The sequence below is a fragment of the Cetorhinus maximus genome, chromosome 11 (assembly GCF_964194155.1).
Source record: "Cetorhinus maximus chromosome 11, sCetMax3.hap1.1, whole genome shotgun sequence".
NCBI classification, from domain to species: Eukaryota; Metazoa; Chordata; class Chondrichthyes; order Lamniformes; family Cetorhinidae; genus Cetorhinus; species Cetorhinus maximus.
This window is the reverse complement of record NC_135889.1, coordinates 22804792-22824563: the sequence shown is the minus strand read 5'-3', so window position 1 is coordinate 22824563 and position 19772 is coordinate 22804792. Positions and strand designations below refer to the sequence as shown.

The 19772-nt window shown below is 46.7% G+C and overlaps 1 protein-coding gene across 1 annotated transcript in view; it reads left to right on the top strand.

Annotated features, from left to right (window-relative positions):
- LOC144686961 (insulin-like growth factor 2 mRNA-binding protein 2) overlaps window positions 1–19772 on the top strand; it is a 112444-nt gene that overhangs the window by 67813 nt on the left and 24859 nt on the right. The window contains exon 3 of the mRNA XM_078552807.1: window positions 19523–19571. Within this exon, the coding sequence (XP_078408933.1) occupies window positions 19523–19571 (49 nt within the window). The remainder of the gene's footprint in view (window positions 1–19522; window positions 19572–19772) is intronic.

Below are 19772 nucleotides of genomic sequence, written 5' to 3'. Positions count from 1 at the left end.
ATCACTGCTTGCTTGTCCCCACAACGACCCCACCCTCAACTTCTCTCTCCCCCCGCCCCCCGCCTTAGACCAGCTTATATTTCACCTCTCTCCTAACTACACTTCAGTTCTGCCGAAGGGTCATGAGGACTCGAAACGTCAACTCTTTTCTTCTCCACCGATGCTGCCAGACCTGCTGAGTTTTTCCAGGTAATTCTGTTTTTGTTTTGGAGATCCTCTTGACTTGATGCCATTGGGAAAGGGGAAATGCAAACCACAGGAATCACTAGATCTTTGTGGGCAGCTTTCTTCGAAGTCAGTGGTGAGCACGTTGCTTCAGAGTTGCCTGCAAAATTCAGCCCAGTGCATCCAAGGATGTACTTATGGTGGGATTTGATGAAAGGCGAAATGAAATCCAATCCTTGACGAGCCCAGTCTTCAACACCAAAATCTCCATCGGATTCAGCACCTGGAATGTCAAAGCACCCCTCCAGTGTGGGACGATGTTCCAGGTATTGAGAGAAATGAGAACCTATCAACTTGACATCTTAAACATCTGCAGTGGACAAGCCAAGGACGAATCAGCAATGAGGGCGTGACAATCCTGTGCCCTGGGCAGCGAGAAAACCACACCCATGGAGTTTGCCCCTCATACTCAACACCTGCACAGCACAAGCGTTGGTGGGGTGGAAGTCAGTAAATCTTTGCATCATCACTGCCAGATTCCACACAAGGCACACCAATGTCGTGCAGGTTTACGCATTAACAGAGACAGACAGGAGGAGAAAGATAAATTCTCAGATCAGTTGCAGGAAACACTGGATGAGGTACCCAGCAATGATATCAGTGACCTCAATGATAAGCTCGAACTTAGCTGAACAGTACAATCAGGCCCCATGGGTCAGCAAGCATGCTGAACAGAAACGGCGAGCATCTGTTGGCCTTCTACAACATCAATGGGCTAAGCATTGGGAATATCTTCATCAAATGCAAGGACATCCACAAAAAGTCATGGAAGTCTCCAGATGGTGACACCCTGAATGGGATTGACTATATATGTATCAGTAGCAGATGGAGGACATCCTTACAAGATGTCTGGACATGTGGAGGTGTTGTAGGATCTGACCACCACCTTGTGTTAGGCAAGTTCAACCTGAAGTTGAAGAAGGCAACAACTATGAAGTCACAGCAGTCATTTTCAACAGAGAAACTGAAGGATCAGGACACGTCAGACAGTTTCCAGCTGGCCCTCTACAATAGATTCGAAGTACTAATGAGGTCAGGCAACATTGCAGAACAGTGGAAAATCTTCAAAAGAGGGATTTAAGAGTGCAGAAGACATCATTGGGTGGAGGAGAGGAACCAAGCTGATTAATGAAAGAAAGCTGGCAAAGAGCAAGAGGGACCAGGAAAAGAACATTGAACAAAGTCGATGAGAAGCACAGAAGACTGGATAAAGCTGTGAAGAAGAGCTGCAGGAGAGACAAATGAGGATGAATAGAGTTAAATGGCAGGGAGGTATAAGAAGCAGCAAATCGCAAGGACTCCAGGACACACTACAGGATTGCACTGGTACAAGAAGCAATACGACTGTACTAATCAAGGATGTGGACGGTAGGATGCTATTGCTGGACAAGGAGCAGGAGGCAAGGTGGGTGGAGCACTTTTGGAGACCCTTAGCCAGCCCAACCCCAGTTTCATGTTTGAGTTCAATGACAGCACTGCACCTCAACAACTGCATGTCAAACTGGGAGAAATTGTCAGATTGAAGGTCCGAAGAACCATCAAGAGCCTGAAGAACAACAAGGCACCTAGGATTGATGAGATACCAGCGGAATGATTGAAACATGTCAAGAACACTGTCGCAACAGAGCTCACAGACCTGTTCCAGAAGGTTTGGACTGCAGGAGGTGTCCCAGATGACTGGAGGTGAGGAAACATATCATCGTTCCCTAACTGTCGCTGTGTCAATATCCTGGAACTCCCTTCCTAACAGCACCTTGGGTGTACCTACACCGCATGGACTGCAACTCACCCTCACCTTCTCAAGGGCAACTAGGGGGTGGGCAATAAACACTGGTCCAGCCAGCGAACCCCACATCCCATGAATGAATTTTAAAAAAGTAATCATCAGAAAGAAAGAGAACCTCAGCGACTACAACAACTGGAGGGGCCTAACACTGCTACCAGTACCTGGCAAGGTCTTCAGCACGGTGCTCCTCAAGAGATTGGATGCAGAAGTGGACGGTATGCTTGACAAAGAACAGGCAGCTTTCCAGGATGACAGATCATGCTGTGAGCAGACCTTTGCTCTCAAGAACATTGTTGAGCAGAGCCTGGAGTATCAGAAGCCACTTGTTATCAACGTTGATTTTGAGAAGGTTTTTGATAGCGCCGATCAGCAGTCCTTCCGGTACATCACAAGACAGTACTGCATCCCGGAGTGGTATAACATCTTCAAAGCCTTGTACCGCGACTCCCAACAGCTGCACCAAGATCAGCACAGGCATCATGGATCCCTTCAACATCATCACATGAGTACTGTACTCTTCCCCATTCCTTTTCGTCTTTGCTATTGATTTTATCATGAGGAAGGTGTTGGTGGGGACAGGCTTTCACCTCCTGTGGCAGCAGCACCACTGGTTATCGGGCCAAGTTTTCACAGACGACATTGTCATGCTGGCCAAAGAATCACGTGTGCTCCAAGACACAAGCACCAGCATTGAGAGTAATGGCGTCAAGGTTGGAACTATAGAAAAGCTGCCGTGCAGAAAGAGGTGATTCAGCCCATCGTGTCTGCACCAGCCAAAAAGAGGAAAAAGAAACAACCCACTCAATTTAATCCCACTTTCTAGCACCTGGTCTGTAGCCTTGCAATTTGCATCACTTCAGATGCAGATCCAGGTACCTTTTTAAATGGAGTTGAGTGTTTCAGCCTCAGCCATCAACTTAGGCAGTGAATTCCAGATGGCCACCACCCTCTGGGTGAAAAAGCTTTTCCTCATGCCTCCTCTAATTGTTGTACCAATCACCTTAAATCAATGACCCCCTGGTAATTGATCCATCAGCTAGGGGAAACAAGTTTTTCCTGTCTATCCTATCTAGGCCTCTCATAATTTTGTACACCTCAATTAGGCCACTCCTCAGCCCCCTCTGTTCTAAGGAAAACAACCCAAGCCTATCCAATCTCTCCTCGTAGCTGCAATTTTCAAGCCCTGGCAACATTCATGTAAATCTTCTCTGCACTCTTTCCAGAGCAATTATATCCATCCTGTAATGTGGTGACCAGAACTGTACACAAAATTCCAGCTGTGGCCTAACCAGCGTTTTATACAGTTCCATCATTACATCCGTGCTTTTATATTCAATACCTCGCCCAGTAAAGGAAAGCATTCCATATGCTTTCTTGACCACCTTGCCCACCTGTCCTGCCACCTTCAAGGACCTGTGGCCATGCACTCCAAGTTAATCTACGCATCAACTGCGAGAAGACGAAGACCGTGAAAGCTGGACGGTAACAAGGCACTTCATCAAGCAACAGAACATTGAGGACGTCAACCACTTCCCATACTTAGGAAGAAACATCTCTGGAGGTGGGGGGGTGGCGATGTAGAGATTGATGTCCACACAAGAATTGGAAAAGCAGCAATGGCCTTTCAGCAACTCCACATGGCCTGGGCATCCAATACCATCAACACAGTCATGAAGCTGCATCTTTACATGTCCATAGTAGCACCAACTGCAATCTATGCCAGCAAGACTTGGAAGAGAACAGCAAAGGTGTCACATAAGTTGGATGTCTTTCACCAGCATTGCCTACATAAGATCCAAGGCAGCATTATCACCGAAGAAATGCCTGCGGGACATCATGATAGAGAGACAAATATTTCGTCTCCCGAGCTGCCAGAGTGGCAGTAGAATGGCCACCACCAGCTGGAAAAAGATGATGATGGGTCCAGCCAAAGAAGACCTGGAGTAGTACATTTAAGGAAGAGCTTCAAGAGCAGGACACCAGCTGGGCTTGAGCGAAAGAAACCGTGATGGATCAGAGATGGTGGCAGAGTCTTGCTACCCATTATCCTGCACTGGACCAGATGAATTAACACTCAAATCTGTGGGCTCAAGCCCCACTCCAGAGATCTGAGGACATAATCCAGGCTGACAGTCCAGTGCAGTACTGAGGGAGTACTGCACTGTCAGAAATGACGCCTTTTTGTTCAGACATTAGACTGTGGCCCAATTTGTGTTCTCAGGTGGGTGTGATAGATCCCCTAGCACTCTTTGAAGAAGGGCAGGGGAATGATCCCTGGTGTTCCAGCCAATATTTATTCCCTAACCAGTATCACCAAAATAAATTACCTGGCCTTTGTCACAATGCTGTTTGTGGGAGCTTGTTTGTGCAAATTGACTTATTTCCCAAATTACAACAGTGACTACACATGGAGTTATCTAATTGGGCTGTGAAACACTTTGGGATGTCCTGAGGTTGTGATAGATGCTATATAAACACAAGCCCTCCTTTCTTTGGACAGTAGGTGGGTGGAGATGGCAGTAGGTTTAATGTCCTTTTGCAGCAGGGTGATGGTGTTCACTCCTCCCTCCAGCCAGTGACTCCTGTTCAGCCAGCGATCTTTTCTAGGAAGAATTTTGGAACAAACTGCCCGCTCCGAGCTCCATCTAGTGGCCTGAGTGAGGAAATGCCCAGGCTCACCCCAGGAAACCAGTTACACCAGCTAGTGTGGCAAGAAAAGAGTGGGTGCATGGGCCATAACACCGCCTCTCCCCTCCCTAGGTCAGGGCCCAGAGGCTCCAGGGACTCACTCTGGGTCACTCTTGTGCTTTTCTCCAAATAGAACAAGGATATCTTGAAGTGAAACCAGCAGCCAGATAAAACACAAACACACACACATGCTGTACAAGAGGGGAGTTTCCAAAGTCCTAATCACAACCATCTCTTGCTTTCAGTTTCAGTTTTGATCTTTTATCCTTTCAATCTCTGCGTGCAGCCTTGTATTATCAAAAAGGTTTTTGAAATTGGTTAACACTCCACTTTCCACTTCGCTTTTAAAAATAATTCATTTTCATTTTTTTCTCCTTGTCTCTTTTTGAGTGTCTCTCTCAATCTGTCTATCTGTCTGTCTCTCTCTCTCTCTCTCTTTGCCTGTCTCTCTCTCTCTCTTTGCCTGTCTCTTTCTCTCATTCAGCCTATCTCTGTGTATGCCTGTCTCTCTCTTTCTCTGCCTCTCTCTCTCTCTCTCTCTGTGGGAGTGATCATGCTGAAATTGCTGGCTACCCTTTTATTTTGCTGTGAGATGGGTGGAATTCTCTAATAAGTATTGGTGGGCAAATTGCGGATGCTGTGGTTTACATATTCTTCTGAAACTGCCAACAACTTCAAGACTAAAATTAAAACTTTGAGTGCTGCTCCAAAAGAATCCATCTAGATGGCAGCTGCAAATGGCAGTACAGTGACCTTCCCGGCAATAGCGTACCTGCTCAGGTGAGCGTCAGACGTGTGATGCCTGCTGTGGTTAGCCAGTCTGTTGACACTGGCTCCAGAAGGTGAAGAATAGGCAGCTGAGATGTGGGAGAGGTGAGGGGCCGGGGTTGGGGGACTTAGGTGTGGAAGCTGGAGTGAGGGAAGTGAAGGAAAGTGAGGGGACGGGTGAGAGTGGAGGTGGTAGAGAGGGGAAAGGATATGGGGAGCAATGGTGCAAAGGGGAGGGGGAGCAGGGGGTGGTGGAGGCAGAGTGAGTTGAACACTGATTCATGCTATTGACATTCTGCCAGTTCTCAGGCTGGTACCGAGTGTGTTGGTCTGTGATACTGTTTCATCTACCCAAAGGAGGAGATAGGCGGAGAATTGGCTGGGTTTACTTCCCGGCATTCAGGACCACACAGGCACTTGTAGAGCTAAGCCCAATGCAGTTGCCACACAGCGATGTGTAGGTACAGAGTCAGACACTGTGGAGCCCTTTCTGATTGGCATGTTAGTCATTAAAGATACAGCAAAATCAGGTCTGAGTGTTGTAGGACAGACACGTGTGCCTGTGTCTGTGTATGTGTGCACGCACACCAACATCTTCAGGGCATTACACTTATCAGGAAGGAGAGCCCCCCTGACACCATGCTGGTTTAACATGTTCAGAACCTCCCTCTCCCAGATTATTTGCTCGATGTACATCAGAGGTTGAGGAATTAAACTGGTTCCAATGCTAGAATTGTGGCAGCATCAGGTCAGCCACAACGTTCTGTTGTATGATGTATTCTGAATACACCCTCCCATACCCACCAGTACTGTATCCCAGTGTTATACAGTAACAGACCCATATCCACCAGGACTGTACCCCAGTGCTATACAGTGACAGGCCTGTGCCCACCAGTACTGTACCCCAGTGTTATACAGTAACAGACCCATATCCACCAGGACTGTACCCCAGTGTTATACAGCGACATACCTGTACTCAGCAATACTGTACCTCTGTTTTACAGTGACAGATCTGTATCCACCAGCACTGTACCCCAGTGTTATGCATTTGCAATTCCAACTCAGCTTGTCTATATAAGGTTTTACGCATCAATAGTTTAATCAAATATTTGAACAATTCTGACAGTCATAGATCAGAGATCACAGCCTCACCATGATTTCAGAGGTCCACTGTACCCTGCTGACTAAGTACTCTGTTTCTCCAGATTACGTTGATCATCCACTATGTAGGTTGACTGCCCCACTGATGAAACACAAACTCCATTTGTTGATCCTGGTGCAGTCACCAGATCCACTGTTGAGGATACGAAGGGGATAGTGGATCATTCTGAGCTGTATTCTGCATGTATCGAGCAGCCACTGACAGTCTGGCTGTCCTTGTGTACAGGACAGGAACCTTTACTTGAGCGGCAAAGTTCCTGTGGCTCTGAGAAACAGCTGAAAGGTGGACAAAGTAATTTTATTTGATGGATACTGGTGGTGTTTGATAGAACAGCATAGAGAGAGCTTCATTCTGTAACTAATCCATGCTGTTCCTGACTGAGGAGTGCTTCTCCTGACTGACATGGTGTGCCTTGAATAGAAAGTGCTTTTCTCCTGGACTCACCCAGGGAGCAATGATGAGTTGGTCAGTTTGTGCCTGTCACAGTCCTCTTAATGGTATTCTCAAACACAAAGAAGAGAATTGAGCTTCTTGAGGCAGTCGCAGTGATAGAGGTGGCCTTCATAGAGATTTGAAATAAGAAAGAATCAAGCCTTGCATTATTTTGGGTTAAACCATGATTGCAGGTGAAGGGGCCATGGGTCGAGGTTGGGGAAAGTGCAAGTTCAGGTGAGATGTTAGCTGTGGCTCAGTTGGTAGCACTCTTGCCTCAGAGTCACAAGGTTCCAGGTTCAAATCCCACTCCACAACTTCAGTGTAATCAAGGCTGAAAGTCCAGTCCAGTGCAGCACTGAGGGAGTGCTGCACTGTTGGAGGTGCTGTTTTTCAGATGAGATGTTAAACTGAGACCCCTTCAGATGGATGTAAAGATCCCTTGGCACTATTTCAAAGAAAGATCAGGGGGATTATGCCTGGCCAATATTAACCTCCCAATCAATGTCACAAGAACAGATTATCTGCATTGCTGTTTGTGGGATCTTGCTGTACCCACATTGGCTGCAGTGTTTCCTGAATTACAAGTGTCACTTGTGGTTGTGGAAAACACAATATGAATACAAGTCTTTCTTTACTTTCATGCACTGTCATCAATATGTGGGGTGGCCATTCAAGAGGCAATCGGGTACTTCACACAGGGGTTTGATCATGTTCATGTTCGAATGGAGTCTGTTATACCAGGGATTGGTGTGTAACAAAGGGAGTGTCATTGCCAGTGTTTAGGAACTCTTGTTTCTATGTCCTTTCTGTTTTCCTGCCTTGTTAATGAGTGATCAAGGTGGAGAGAGTTGTGCTGATGCTCTGACACTAAATGTGTCAGCCCCGCGAGTTCTCCTTGTATAAAGGGGTGAGCTTCACAGTCAGGCCGTCACTATCAGCAGCAGCACAACGGCATTGCTCAAGACACACGGCTTTTTACAGAGGAAGTGAGTGCTGGGCTCTGACAGTGCAATTAGTCATCGTGTGAATAGTACACACAGCCAGCATGGGGGAGGGGTACATCTGTAACTCCATTTCCAAAATGTGCAAAAAGATCAAATCTGCCTCACTAACCCCCCCACCGCCACCAAACACCTGCCCAACTTCACTTACTGCTGTAGTGCACTATTGCCTGTCCTCTCTATCCCTTCATGTTCGGTTCTCTCTAGTCATAGAACTATACAGAAGAGAAGGAAATCATGCTGTCCATCATGCCTGTGTTGGCTCTTTGGAAGAGCTCCCAATTAGCCCCATTCCCCGTCCTTCGCCAATTGCTCTGCAAATTTTCTGCTTCAAGTATTTATAAAACCTAACATGTGTCATGAAGAGATAGTGATGTCTAAAATGTTATTGGAAATTATTTTTAAAATGGAGTTGTAGTGGGGTCTGTGTCTATGTGTTTGTGTGTGTCTTAATTAGATTAAAGCCAGCTAGCTGGGCGCTTTGATGTGTAGTAGTTTGAGATGTTAATTGGGTAAACATTAAGGAAGTTAAAAGGTAAAATGTACATTTGCATTTGTCGATTAAAGCATTCCAGAATGGGAGTAAAATCTAGCTGAGAGACGCCAAGCAATGTGTTTTTATTACTAATAAAATTAGTGGGGTGAAAATGTTATTGTTAGAAGATGTGAAGTTAAAAGCCTAGGATACGTTGGAAAACCAGCCTGTAAACCTCGAACTGTGCCTGCAAAGGAACCAAATTAACAAGGAACCTCATTTTGAATTCGTACGGTCAAATGTGCTTTGCTGGGGTCTGTTTAAAGTCTATGGGTTACTGTTGCCTTGGTGGAGATTTACCCAGGAGTGATTAATTTGGGGGTTTGTTTAAAAGTTATGGTAGTAATTTGTAGATGTGTATGTGTTTAATTTGTTGTAAATTAATAGATGTTTAATTTAGTATTATATAAATAACCTCTAGAGGCTCAGTGGCCTTATTCCTGCATTCAGAGCTGCATCTCAAACATACCAAAATAGGTTATGACAGTTGTTTCAAGTTTCCCTCTGGGATTTAAATAACTCAGCCATTACCAGCTGCTGTGTCATAACACATGTGACATCAGCATACAATTTAAGTGAGATTAGAAATTCCACTTGGTCTCTTGGGCCGCCCGTTTGTACCACTCTGGTCTGTCAGGCCCCCTCACTCTCTGCAGGTCACTGACTGCCCCTGCTCACGTTCTCCCCCTGGTTTCTCGGACTGCCTGCTTGTGCCTGCCCAACCCCCGGTCTCTCGGGCAGCCCGCTCACGTTGTGCGCTGGCCGTTTACTGTCTGCTCACAGCTATGCCCTATCTCCAGGAGTCTGAGGATAGCGTAGTGGCTGACCAGGAAGGGAGAGAGAGATTTAGAAGTCCTGATAAAGAGTTAGGTTAATGGGAGCGGAGGAGGGGGGCTGAGCTACCAACTGATCCTGGATGCTACTGAATGCCCCACGTGACTTCATGCTTTGGTGAGGAATGCTGATTGACAGCTGATTATCTGTGAGCTGTCTGTCCTTTTTCTATCCTATTATGTACGATTGACGTTGGACGTTTGAATGAGGTGAAAACCCTCCTTTCCCAGATCCGCTTTCATCCCAATGAGACATGGGCAGGTAGCTCATAGCTGGTGTTACAGTAAAACCCCTCCCCAGACTGAACTGCAGCTATGAGCCCCTCTAGGCAGTCTCCAGAAGAGCTGGGCCTGGCTTTCAATGAGAATTCCACACAGCACTCAGCCCCCTCACCCCACCCCACCACCACCACCACCACAACCATCTCCAACATATGGCCTTGTGATTATAAAGGATTAAGGACAGAGGACAGATGGCAGGGGGCTTCTGCCACTGTGTCAACAGCTGAGCTGCAGATTTTGGGCTGGCAATGGGCTACCCCATTCTCCAGCCCTCCTCGTGCCATTACAGTCTTTGGTCAGGGAGTATGCAACAGAGTCAGGTTACGGAGGATGTTGAACAGTATGACAGCAGCAAGGTGCCTGCTGTACACACGGCAACCCCACTACCCCACACATCCTGACACGTGGAGTGAGGCCAGGCGGGTGCAATGCATGAATAAATGTTTGTGTTAATATTTATCAGTTATGTGACAAAAACGGGATGTTATAAGGTCGTGATTTTTGGGATTCCCCTTCGTTCCATTCAACTCTCACTGTAGCTGTAGTGCCCAGATCTCTGTGCCCTGTCCCTCTCCCTGTGCCTTACATAGTGGGCTGCTGCTAACCCCCATGCACAATTTGGTATATTCCTTGGGCGCCAAACTGGATCTGACCTGTTCAGGTCATTCGAGATCCCACAGCACGACTAGGAGAGGAGGGGAGTTCTCCCGGTGTCTGGGCCAACATCGTTTACATCTGCCTGAGAAGGCAAGTGGGGGTTCGGTCAAACTTGTCATCCAAAAGACTGCTTCTGTGGCACTGCGGCCCTCCCTTGGTACTGCACTGAAGTATTGGCCTGGATGACAGGCTCAAATCTATGCAGTGGAACTTGAACCCCAACCTTCTGGCTCTGAGATGAGAGTGACATTGAGGCACAGCTCAATGCTGTTCCTGGGGAAGTTGAACAGTTGATGTTTAGGAGCACTGTAATATTTATTCTACTCATCATGGGAGCTTTACTCTGTATCTAACCTGTGCTTTACCTGCCCTGGGAGTGTTTCAGTGCATGTGGATCGGTTGCCATCAAAGTGCTGATAATGTTTCTATTTAGCCCTGTAATGTAACTGAAGCTGTTGCTATATTTAGTCACTGACATGTTGGATAGGTGTTGCAATATCCAGGGAGCAGAGTGACTGGATTGCTGAGTCTGGCCAGCTGGAGTGTTCCTGCTTATTTAACTGAGAGACTGAGCACCCCTTGCGAATGGACAGTTCCCCACCTTTCCCCCCCCGACCCCGAAACATCCTCTACGACCCCTAGTGCCTTTCACCGCCCCGTCATGATCTTGAGAACTGGACTGGGCTTAGTTCCCTCAGCTCCTGTCCACTCTGTGTTTATCACCTTTTCAGTTGAAGATGGAAGGGAAAAAAACTTGCATTTCACAACCTCAAGGTATCCCAGGGTGCTTCACGGCTAGTCAAGTACTAGCGCCGTTGTAGCATTGGAAATTTGTTCACTGCAAGCTCCCATGTGTGTGGTAATAACCACATAATCTGTTTCAATGATGTTGAGCAGGTTACCATCGATAGCTCCCCTGCTCTTTGAATAGTGGCATAGGATCTGGTACGTCTACCTGAGAGCAGATGGGGCTTTTGTTTCATCTGAGAGAGGGCTCCTCCCAGTGCTGCACTCCACTGGGCTGTCAGCCTGGATTATGTGGTCAGGCTTCTGGAGTGGAACTTGAACCTATGACGTACTAACTCGAGTGAGAGCCACCCATTGAGTCACAACCCACTTCAATCATTGAATTGTGAGGGGTTATGGTTATTTCGACATGTTTCGACAGTGGGAGCGAGTACTTAAAAGGAACCACGACTTTTTGTCAAATGAAGTTTGCCGAACTTTATTTGGGTGACATCTTCAGAAAGCAGGAGCTGTAGTGAACTGTGGTGAAACCTAGCAACAGGTGCCTTTAGGGCAGGTTGTTCCCCCATATTCACACTTGGTTCTCCTGCATTAGTGCCCCTTCAACTGAAAAGTTGAGGTGAAGTAACAGTGTGTAAGGAGAGCTGGACTGGTTCGTGAACACTATCTGAAGCCAGGATTTAAATTGCAACCCCAGACTCGCCGTTTAGCACTTAAACCCTCAGTAATGGGTGATGCAGAGCCTGGCTTCTGATGACTGCAAGAAGATTGGAGTGAACTTGATTGAAGAGTGCAGAGAGTTTGTGATATCAGTGCTGTGGAGTGACGCAGTCAATGGGAAATAGGTTTCAGCTCGGTAGGAAATGTAGAATTGTGGGGCGCTCTATTTTTCTGTGAACGCTTGGGGTCGCCATCCACTGCTGATGAGTTGTAGCTTCGCTCACATCTCCTGCTTATAGTGATGGTGTGCCCTCACTCCACATTGTGACAGAGAAAGGCTGAGATTGAACATGCCCATGGGCAGTTCTAATAAATGAACAAATTTGCATCATCGCAGCACGTTGTTGGGTGAAGATGAGCTGTTGGTCAGCCGCCTACAGGTTCTGTCAGAAGGTGAAGCAAAATGTAATCCAAATAGAAAATGAAAGGTATTGGATAGAGCTGATGTCTCAGTATCAGGCAGTCCTGCTTGTCTTCTGTAAAGTGTATGCATGAGAAATGGAGGATTTTGCACCAGTTGCTACAAAGTGTAATGTGACTTTTGAACATTGTGCACACTCAACTAGGTGAAGTAGGAGTGAGAGTGACTAATATGTTGCTGTTACTTGGCAACAGACTATTCATGTGGTGTAATTAAAGCTTGCATTTTCTTAATTTTTTTTTATTGTTCATTGAGTGTCAGAGCGAAGAAAGGGGAACTTTTGCCAAAAGTGTTGATGATCAAATATCCATCTTTCTCTCCGTATCTTTCGGTTGATGCTGACTCGCCATCTTCTTCTCCAGTTCGTTGCCAGACGCTCAAAACTCTGCCACTCTTTGTGATGGTTTTGTTCATTTTTACACACTGATTTCAAATAACACTAATTCAAATGGAGACTAATCAAACTGGATCAAATTTCAAACTGGAGGCTGAGATGAGGTGCCCAGGAGGTCAGACCAAATTGATTGATCTAGAAATGGGTCAGAATACTGTTAATTTGTTATAGTGGGCCAAAGCATGAGTAGTTACATGAGCCCTGGTTGGTATGTAACATGCTCATTAGCATGATGATTCATATCTCCTTATCTATTGTGTCTTGGATCATGAGTAACTGACATGGAATTCTTTGGATTTTGAGGGCTGGAGATGATCCATCATTGAGTATATTCAAGACTGGGCGTGATAGATGTTTGGACGTTAAGGGGATCAATGGATATAGGGATAGGGTGGGACATTAGAGTTGATGTAGGAGTTCGGTCGTTATTGAATGGCAGAGCAGGCTTGAGGGGCCACACAGCCTGTTCTTGCTCCTATTTCTTATTGTCTTAGGCTGTGCCATTGTACAAGTAGGGCACTTTGGACCTAGGTAATTACTGAAGAACTCTGGTACCTTTAGTTTCCCCTGGAGACCGAAACTCTGGATAAAGCGAGGTCTATATTGTCAAGTACAACATTTTAGCATGAGGGTCTGTTAAGCCATTTCATCCAAGATACCTGCTGCTCATCAAACAGAAGGAAATAAGTTGGGAGAGCAGTGCTGCAGCCTTGTGGCCAAATTCAAAATGTTTCCCCGCTTCGCACCTTGCTCTGCCTCAATGCTGTATTTCCGCAAATCATCTTGTCTGGCTTTTGATAACTTCAATGTCTCAGATCTGTGGCTTTTCTTTAGATGTCTGTGGAATCACTTTGCTTTCACACAGTCTGCTCATCCTCAAATCCTTCATGAAGAAAGAAAGTATGAAACATCCAAAAACTAGACATTTGGCATGACAATCCACTGATTCTGGATTTTCCTTACGACTGCAGATTTTTGCAGCCTTTTGAATGTTGCTAAGGCTGTAGATCCTGGTGGTACTCCTACATTTCTCAGTAATAAGCATAAGCATATCGTGGAGTTTCTGTTGAGTTTAACATTTCAGGAATTAAATGGAAGTATTTGCATTTCCTTGCATGTTAATGTGAATTGTTGCCTCCAGTTGTTCAATTGAATTTACTGTGATCTGGCAAAACCTTAAAAAAAGACATCCTTGAGTGGCTTGTGTGAAAGATGACTGAATAGTGGCCTTCAAAGCTGGCATGGTGGCTACTTGAGGCAAGAGAGAAGTCATTTCGCGGGGGAGTGACCATGATGTGAAGTGTACGTATTGAGTTACCAGATGTGTCAGTGACCGAGATGGAGCAGCCGTTTGTTTCTTCAGTATTCATTTTTTTCTAATAATTTCTTTCCTTGCACGCTAATTTGAGTAGTTATTCTTTGTTCTCGCACTCATTTAAATTAATGACGCTCCCTTGTGAGGAGTTTTGTCTCTCTCGTGTGTCTATGTGTATGTCTCTATCTCTTTCTTGACCTCTGTGTCTCTATCCCTCTCTCCCTTGTCCTCTGTGTGTCTGTCTGTCTGTCTGTCTGTGTCTCTCTCTCTCTCTCTCTCTCTCTCTCTCTCTCTCTTTCCCTTGTCCTGTGTGCTTGTGCGTGAGCCTGTCTGTCTTGTGCTCTCACTTTCGTTTACTTACCACTGGCTGTTAAAAAGAGAGTACTTGGCAGAGTCTATTGAGCAGGCTGTGAGTATCACATTAGGGTTTGCCTCATGGTATGTAAATATTTCCATTGGTACGTTATTGTCTAACTCTTTCATGAGTGATTTGAAACCTGGAAATGGACAGAATAAAATAATAGACTGACTGGGAGATCAACAGATGACATTAAATAAAAATCTTGTTGAAGATTCTTGCACTAGGATCAGTTTAATGCAAACTGAATCAAAGTATTGCTGCATTCATCCTGTGGCATGAGTGCGGCCGCCTGGTGAACAGGTCATAGGTCCAGCTGCCTAGTGATTTGGTGCAGAATTCGTATTGCACCATGGCCAAACAAGAAACTGGAGTCACTATATTGGGTAATCTGTGAACTGGCACCAGAAGAGTGACCACCCAGTAAGTGCGAGGAGCTCATGGACCTCTATCACTAAGATTCTGATCCAATTGGCTACTTCTGCCACTTCCCCCCTCTTCCATCAGCCCATTGGGCCAAATTTCCACTAAAGTTCCCCCTGCTTTACCCTGAAGTTGCATTTTCTTGAGTTTTTCAAGTTTGCAGAGGGTAGAATGTGGGACACCAGCCAAAGCGCGTTGGAATAGTCAAGTCTAGAGATAACAAAGGCATGAAGGAGGATTTCAGCAGCAGATGAGCTGAGACGGACAAAATCAGGCGATGGTGAGCTTAGTGATGGTGCAGATCATGTGTTTGGAAGCTCATCCCAAGGCCAACTATAACAACCCCCCTGGTCCCCATGTTAGCCAATATTGTTAATGGTTCTCCCCCTTCAGGTGCTGTCCCCCTCTTTCAAATCTGGCACTATCACCCCTCTCCTCAAAATAAACCCATACTGTCTTCGCAAACTACCGCACCATCGCCAACTTCCCTTTCCTCCTTCAAGCCCTATAACATGTTGTCATTTCCCAAATCCATCCCCATCTTGTCCAGAACTCCATGTTTGAATCCCTCCAATCAGATTTCCCCCCTGGCACAGTGCTGAAACAACTCTTACCAAAGTCACAAATGACTGTGACAAAGATAAGCTTTCTCTCCTTTTTCTCACTCTTTCTGCAGCTTTTGACATGGTTGACCCACACCGTTGTCTTCCAAAACTTCCGCACCTTTGTCCGGCTGGGTGGGACTGAACTCACCTGGTTCCATTCTTATCTATCTAATTGTAGCCAGACTTCTCTTCCTGCTCCCACATGCCTGGTGTCCCCCCAGGGATCTTGGCCCCCTCCTATTTCTCATCAACATGCAGCCCTTGTCGACATCATCTGAAAACACAGTCTCAGTTTTCAGGTATGCACGGATGTCATCCAGCTCTACCTCGCCACCACCTCTCTCGCCTCTTCCACTGTTGCTAAATTATCATACTGCTTATCTGACATCCAGTACTGGATGAACAGAAATTTCGTCCAATTAAATGTTGGGACGACTGAAACCATTGTCTTCGATCCCCTCTTGAAACTCTCTTCCCTAACTACGAATTCCATCCCTCTCCCTGGCAACAGTCAGAAATTCAGTCAGATTGTTTGCAACCTTGTTATATTTGGCCCTGGGATGAGCTTCTAAACACAATGAAATGAATGAAAGTTGCCATAGTCCCATAGGACCATAGGCTGCTCTCTCATTAGAGAGAGAGACAACTGGTGGCGAGGGGCGAGGTTGAGAAGGATGACCTCAGCAGGTACGGGAATTGAATCTGCACTGTTGATGTCACTCTGCATCACAAACCAGCTGAACAGTCAGCAGAGCTAACCGACCCCCAACCCCACATGACCTGCACCATCACTAAGCTCGCCTATTTCCACCTCCATAACATTGCCTGACGTCGTCCCTGCCTCAGCTCACCTGCTGCTGAAATCCTCCTTCATGCCTTTATCTATTGACTTGACTATTCCAGCTCACTTTGGCTGGTCTCCCACATTCTACCCTCTGTAAACTTGAGGTCATCAAGAACTCTGCTCATGTCCTCACTTGCACCAAGTTCCTTTCTTCCATCACCCCTGTGCTTGCTGACCTACATTGGCTCCTGGTGAAGCAGTGCCTTGATTTTATGATTCTCAGCCTTGTTTTCAAATCCCTTAATGGCCTCGGCCTTCCCCATAACTGTAATCTCTTACAACCCTCCAAGATCTCTGCACGCCTCTAATCCAGCCTCTTAAGATCCTCCATTTTAATTGCTCCAAAGTGCTGGTTATGCATTCAGCTGTCAAAACCCTAAGCTTTGGAATTCCCTCTGCCTCTCTACCCCTCTGTTCTTTTTGAGACAGTCCTTAAAACCTACTCCTGACCACACTTCTGCCCATCTGCCCTAAGATTATCTGGGTTGGCTTGCCCTCATGTCTTGCTGCGTAATGCTCCTGTGAAGCATCTAGGAATGTTTTACAGGCGCTGTGTGAACATAAGTTGTTGTAGTGTTATCGGCTGGTTCACTACATTCAAGGACAGGAACCTGCCACCACTTCCTGGTATATCCTATGTGTGACACCATTATGTGGATGATACTGAGTGACGTCAGGGCAACTCAGGATGGGCAGTCAATGCTGCATTTCCAGTACTGCCCACATTTCAGGAACAAACAGTTTTAAACAAAAAGAGAGAGGTGCTATGTCATTGGCACTGGTGGTGTACACAGTCGGTGCCAATCTATTGTTTTATTTAGAGTATTCCCAATCTCCCTTTCCCTTCTGAACTTGCCCACGCGCTAGCGCAGTGAAGATACAGACATGTGTTTTACAAATTTCTCAATTTCTCTGCTCCTCTCACCCACTCTAACCTGTCTCTCTCTGAACTTGCTGCACTCCGTTCTCTCAGGTCCAACCCTGACGTTGTCAACAAACCTGCTGACAAGGGTGGTGCTGTTATTGTCTGGCGCACTGACCTCTACCTCGTGGACGCTGAGCGTCAACTCGCAGACACTTCCTCCTACCTCCCCCTGGACCATGACCCCACCACTGATCATCAAGCCATTGTTTCCAGGACTGTTACTGACCTCATCTCCTCTGGAGATCTTCCTTCCACAGCTTCCAACCTCATAGTCTCCCAACCTCGGACGGCCCACTTCTAGTTCCTATCCAAAATCCACAAACAGGACTGTCCCGGCAGACCGATCGTGTCAGCCTGTTCCTGCCCCACGGAACTCATTTCTTGCTATCTTGACTCCATTCTCTCTCCCCTTGTCCAGTCCCTTCCCACCTACATCCGTGATTCCTCTGACACCCTACATCATATCAACAATTTCCAGTTCCATGGCCCCAAATGCCTCCTCTTCACCATGGACGTCCAATCCCTCTACACCTCCATCCCCCCACCAGGATGGTCTGATGGCTCTCCGCTTCTTCCTCGAACAGAGGCCCGAACAATCCCCATCGACCACTACTCTCCTCCGTCTGGCTGAACTTGTTCTCTCACTGAACAATTTCTCCTTAAACTCCTCTCACTTCCTTCAAATAAAAGGTGTGGCTATGGGTACCTGCATGGGCCCCAGCTATGCCTGTCTCTTTATGGGGTATGTGGAACATTCCTTGTTCCAGTCCTACTCCGGCCCCCTCCGACAACTCTTTCTCCGGTACACCGATGACTGCTTCGGTGCTGCTTCATGCTCTCGTCTGGACCTGGAAAAATTTATTAATTATGCTTCCAATTTCCACCCCTCCATCATTTTCACATGGTCCATCTCTGACACTTCCCTTCCCTTCCTTGACCTCTCTGTCTCTACTTCTGGTGATAGGCTGTCCACCAAACAATCATTACAAGCCTACCGACTCCTACAGCTCCTCACTCCCCGCTTCCTCTAAGGACTCCATCCCGTTCTCTCAGTTCCTTTGCTTCTGTCTCATCTGTTCTGATGATGCCACTTTCAAAAACAGTTCCTCTGACATGTCTTCCTTCCTTTCTTCCTTCCTTCCTTAACCGAGGTTTTCCACCCACGGTGGTTGACAGGGCCCTCAACCGTGCCCGGCCCATCTCCCGCGCATCCGCCCTCACTCCTTCCTCTCCCTCCCAGAACCATGATAGGGTCCCCCTTGTCCTCACTTATCACCCCACTAGCCTCCAAATTCAAAGGATCATCCTCCGCCATTTCCGCCAACTCCAGCATGATGCCACCACCAAACACATCTTCCCTTCACCCCCCCGGCAGCATTCCGCAGGGATCGTTCCCTCCAGGACACCCTGGTCCACTCCTCCATCACCCCCTACACCTCAACCCCCTCCCATGGCACCTTCCCATGCAACCGTAGAAGGTGCAACACCTGCCCCTTTACTTCCCCTCTCCTCACCGTCCAAGGGCCCAAACACTCCTTTCAAGTGAAGCAACATTTCACTTGCACTTCCCTCAATTTAGTCTACTTCATTTGCTGCTCCCAATGCGGTTTCCTCTACATTGGAGAGACCAAACGCAGACTGGGTGACCTCTTTGTGGAACACCTTCGGTCTGTCTGCAAGCATGACCCAGACCTCCCTGTCGCTTGCCATGTCAATACACCACCCTGCTCTCATGCCCACATGTCCGTCCTTGGCCTGCTGCATTGTTCCAGTGAAGCTCAACGCAAACTGGAGGAACAGCACCTCATTTTCCGACTAGGCACTTTACAGCCTTCCGGACTGGATATTGAGTTCAACAATTTTAGATCATAAACTCTCTCCTCCATCCCCACCCCCTTTCCGATCCCCCTATTTTTCCAATAATTTATATAGATTTTTCTTTTCCCACCTATTTCCATTATTTTTAAATGTATTTCCATCCATTGTTTTATCTCTATCTTTTAGCCTATTTCGATCCCTTTCCCCCCAACCCCACCCCTACTAGGGCTATCTGTACCTTGCTCGTCCTGCTTTCTATGCTTAATGTCACTTATTAGCACATTCTTTAGATAATAGCACCACCTTCAACACCCCTTTGTCCTTTTGTCTGTGACATCTTTTGGTTATCTCCACCTATCACTGGCCCCCTATCCATCTCTACCTGTCTCCCACCCCCCTTTAAACCAGCTTATATTTCACCTCTTTTCTATTTTTCCTTAGTTCTGTTGAAGGGTCACACGGACTCGAAACGTTAACTGTGTTCCTCTCCGCAGATGCTGGCAGACCTGCTGAGTTTTTCCAGGTACTTTTGTTTTTGTTTTGTGTTTTACACTGATGGGTTTTGTGTTTTTCTTTGCAGGAGTCGGAAAATTCAAATCCGCAACATCCCGCCTCATCTGCAGTGGGAGGTGAGTAGCCTGTAGGAGTTGGTAACTACTCATTTATTTGAACCTCTTTTTAAATGGCTAGAGTTCATAGTGACTCCATTGCACTCCGCAGACACCAACCTTGACGCAGTGTCTCGGCTCCGCGTGACCACCCCAGGTGTGCTTAACTATAGGTCTGATGGTGATTCGACGGTAGGGCAGGGTGGCAGGACAGGACGTGGC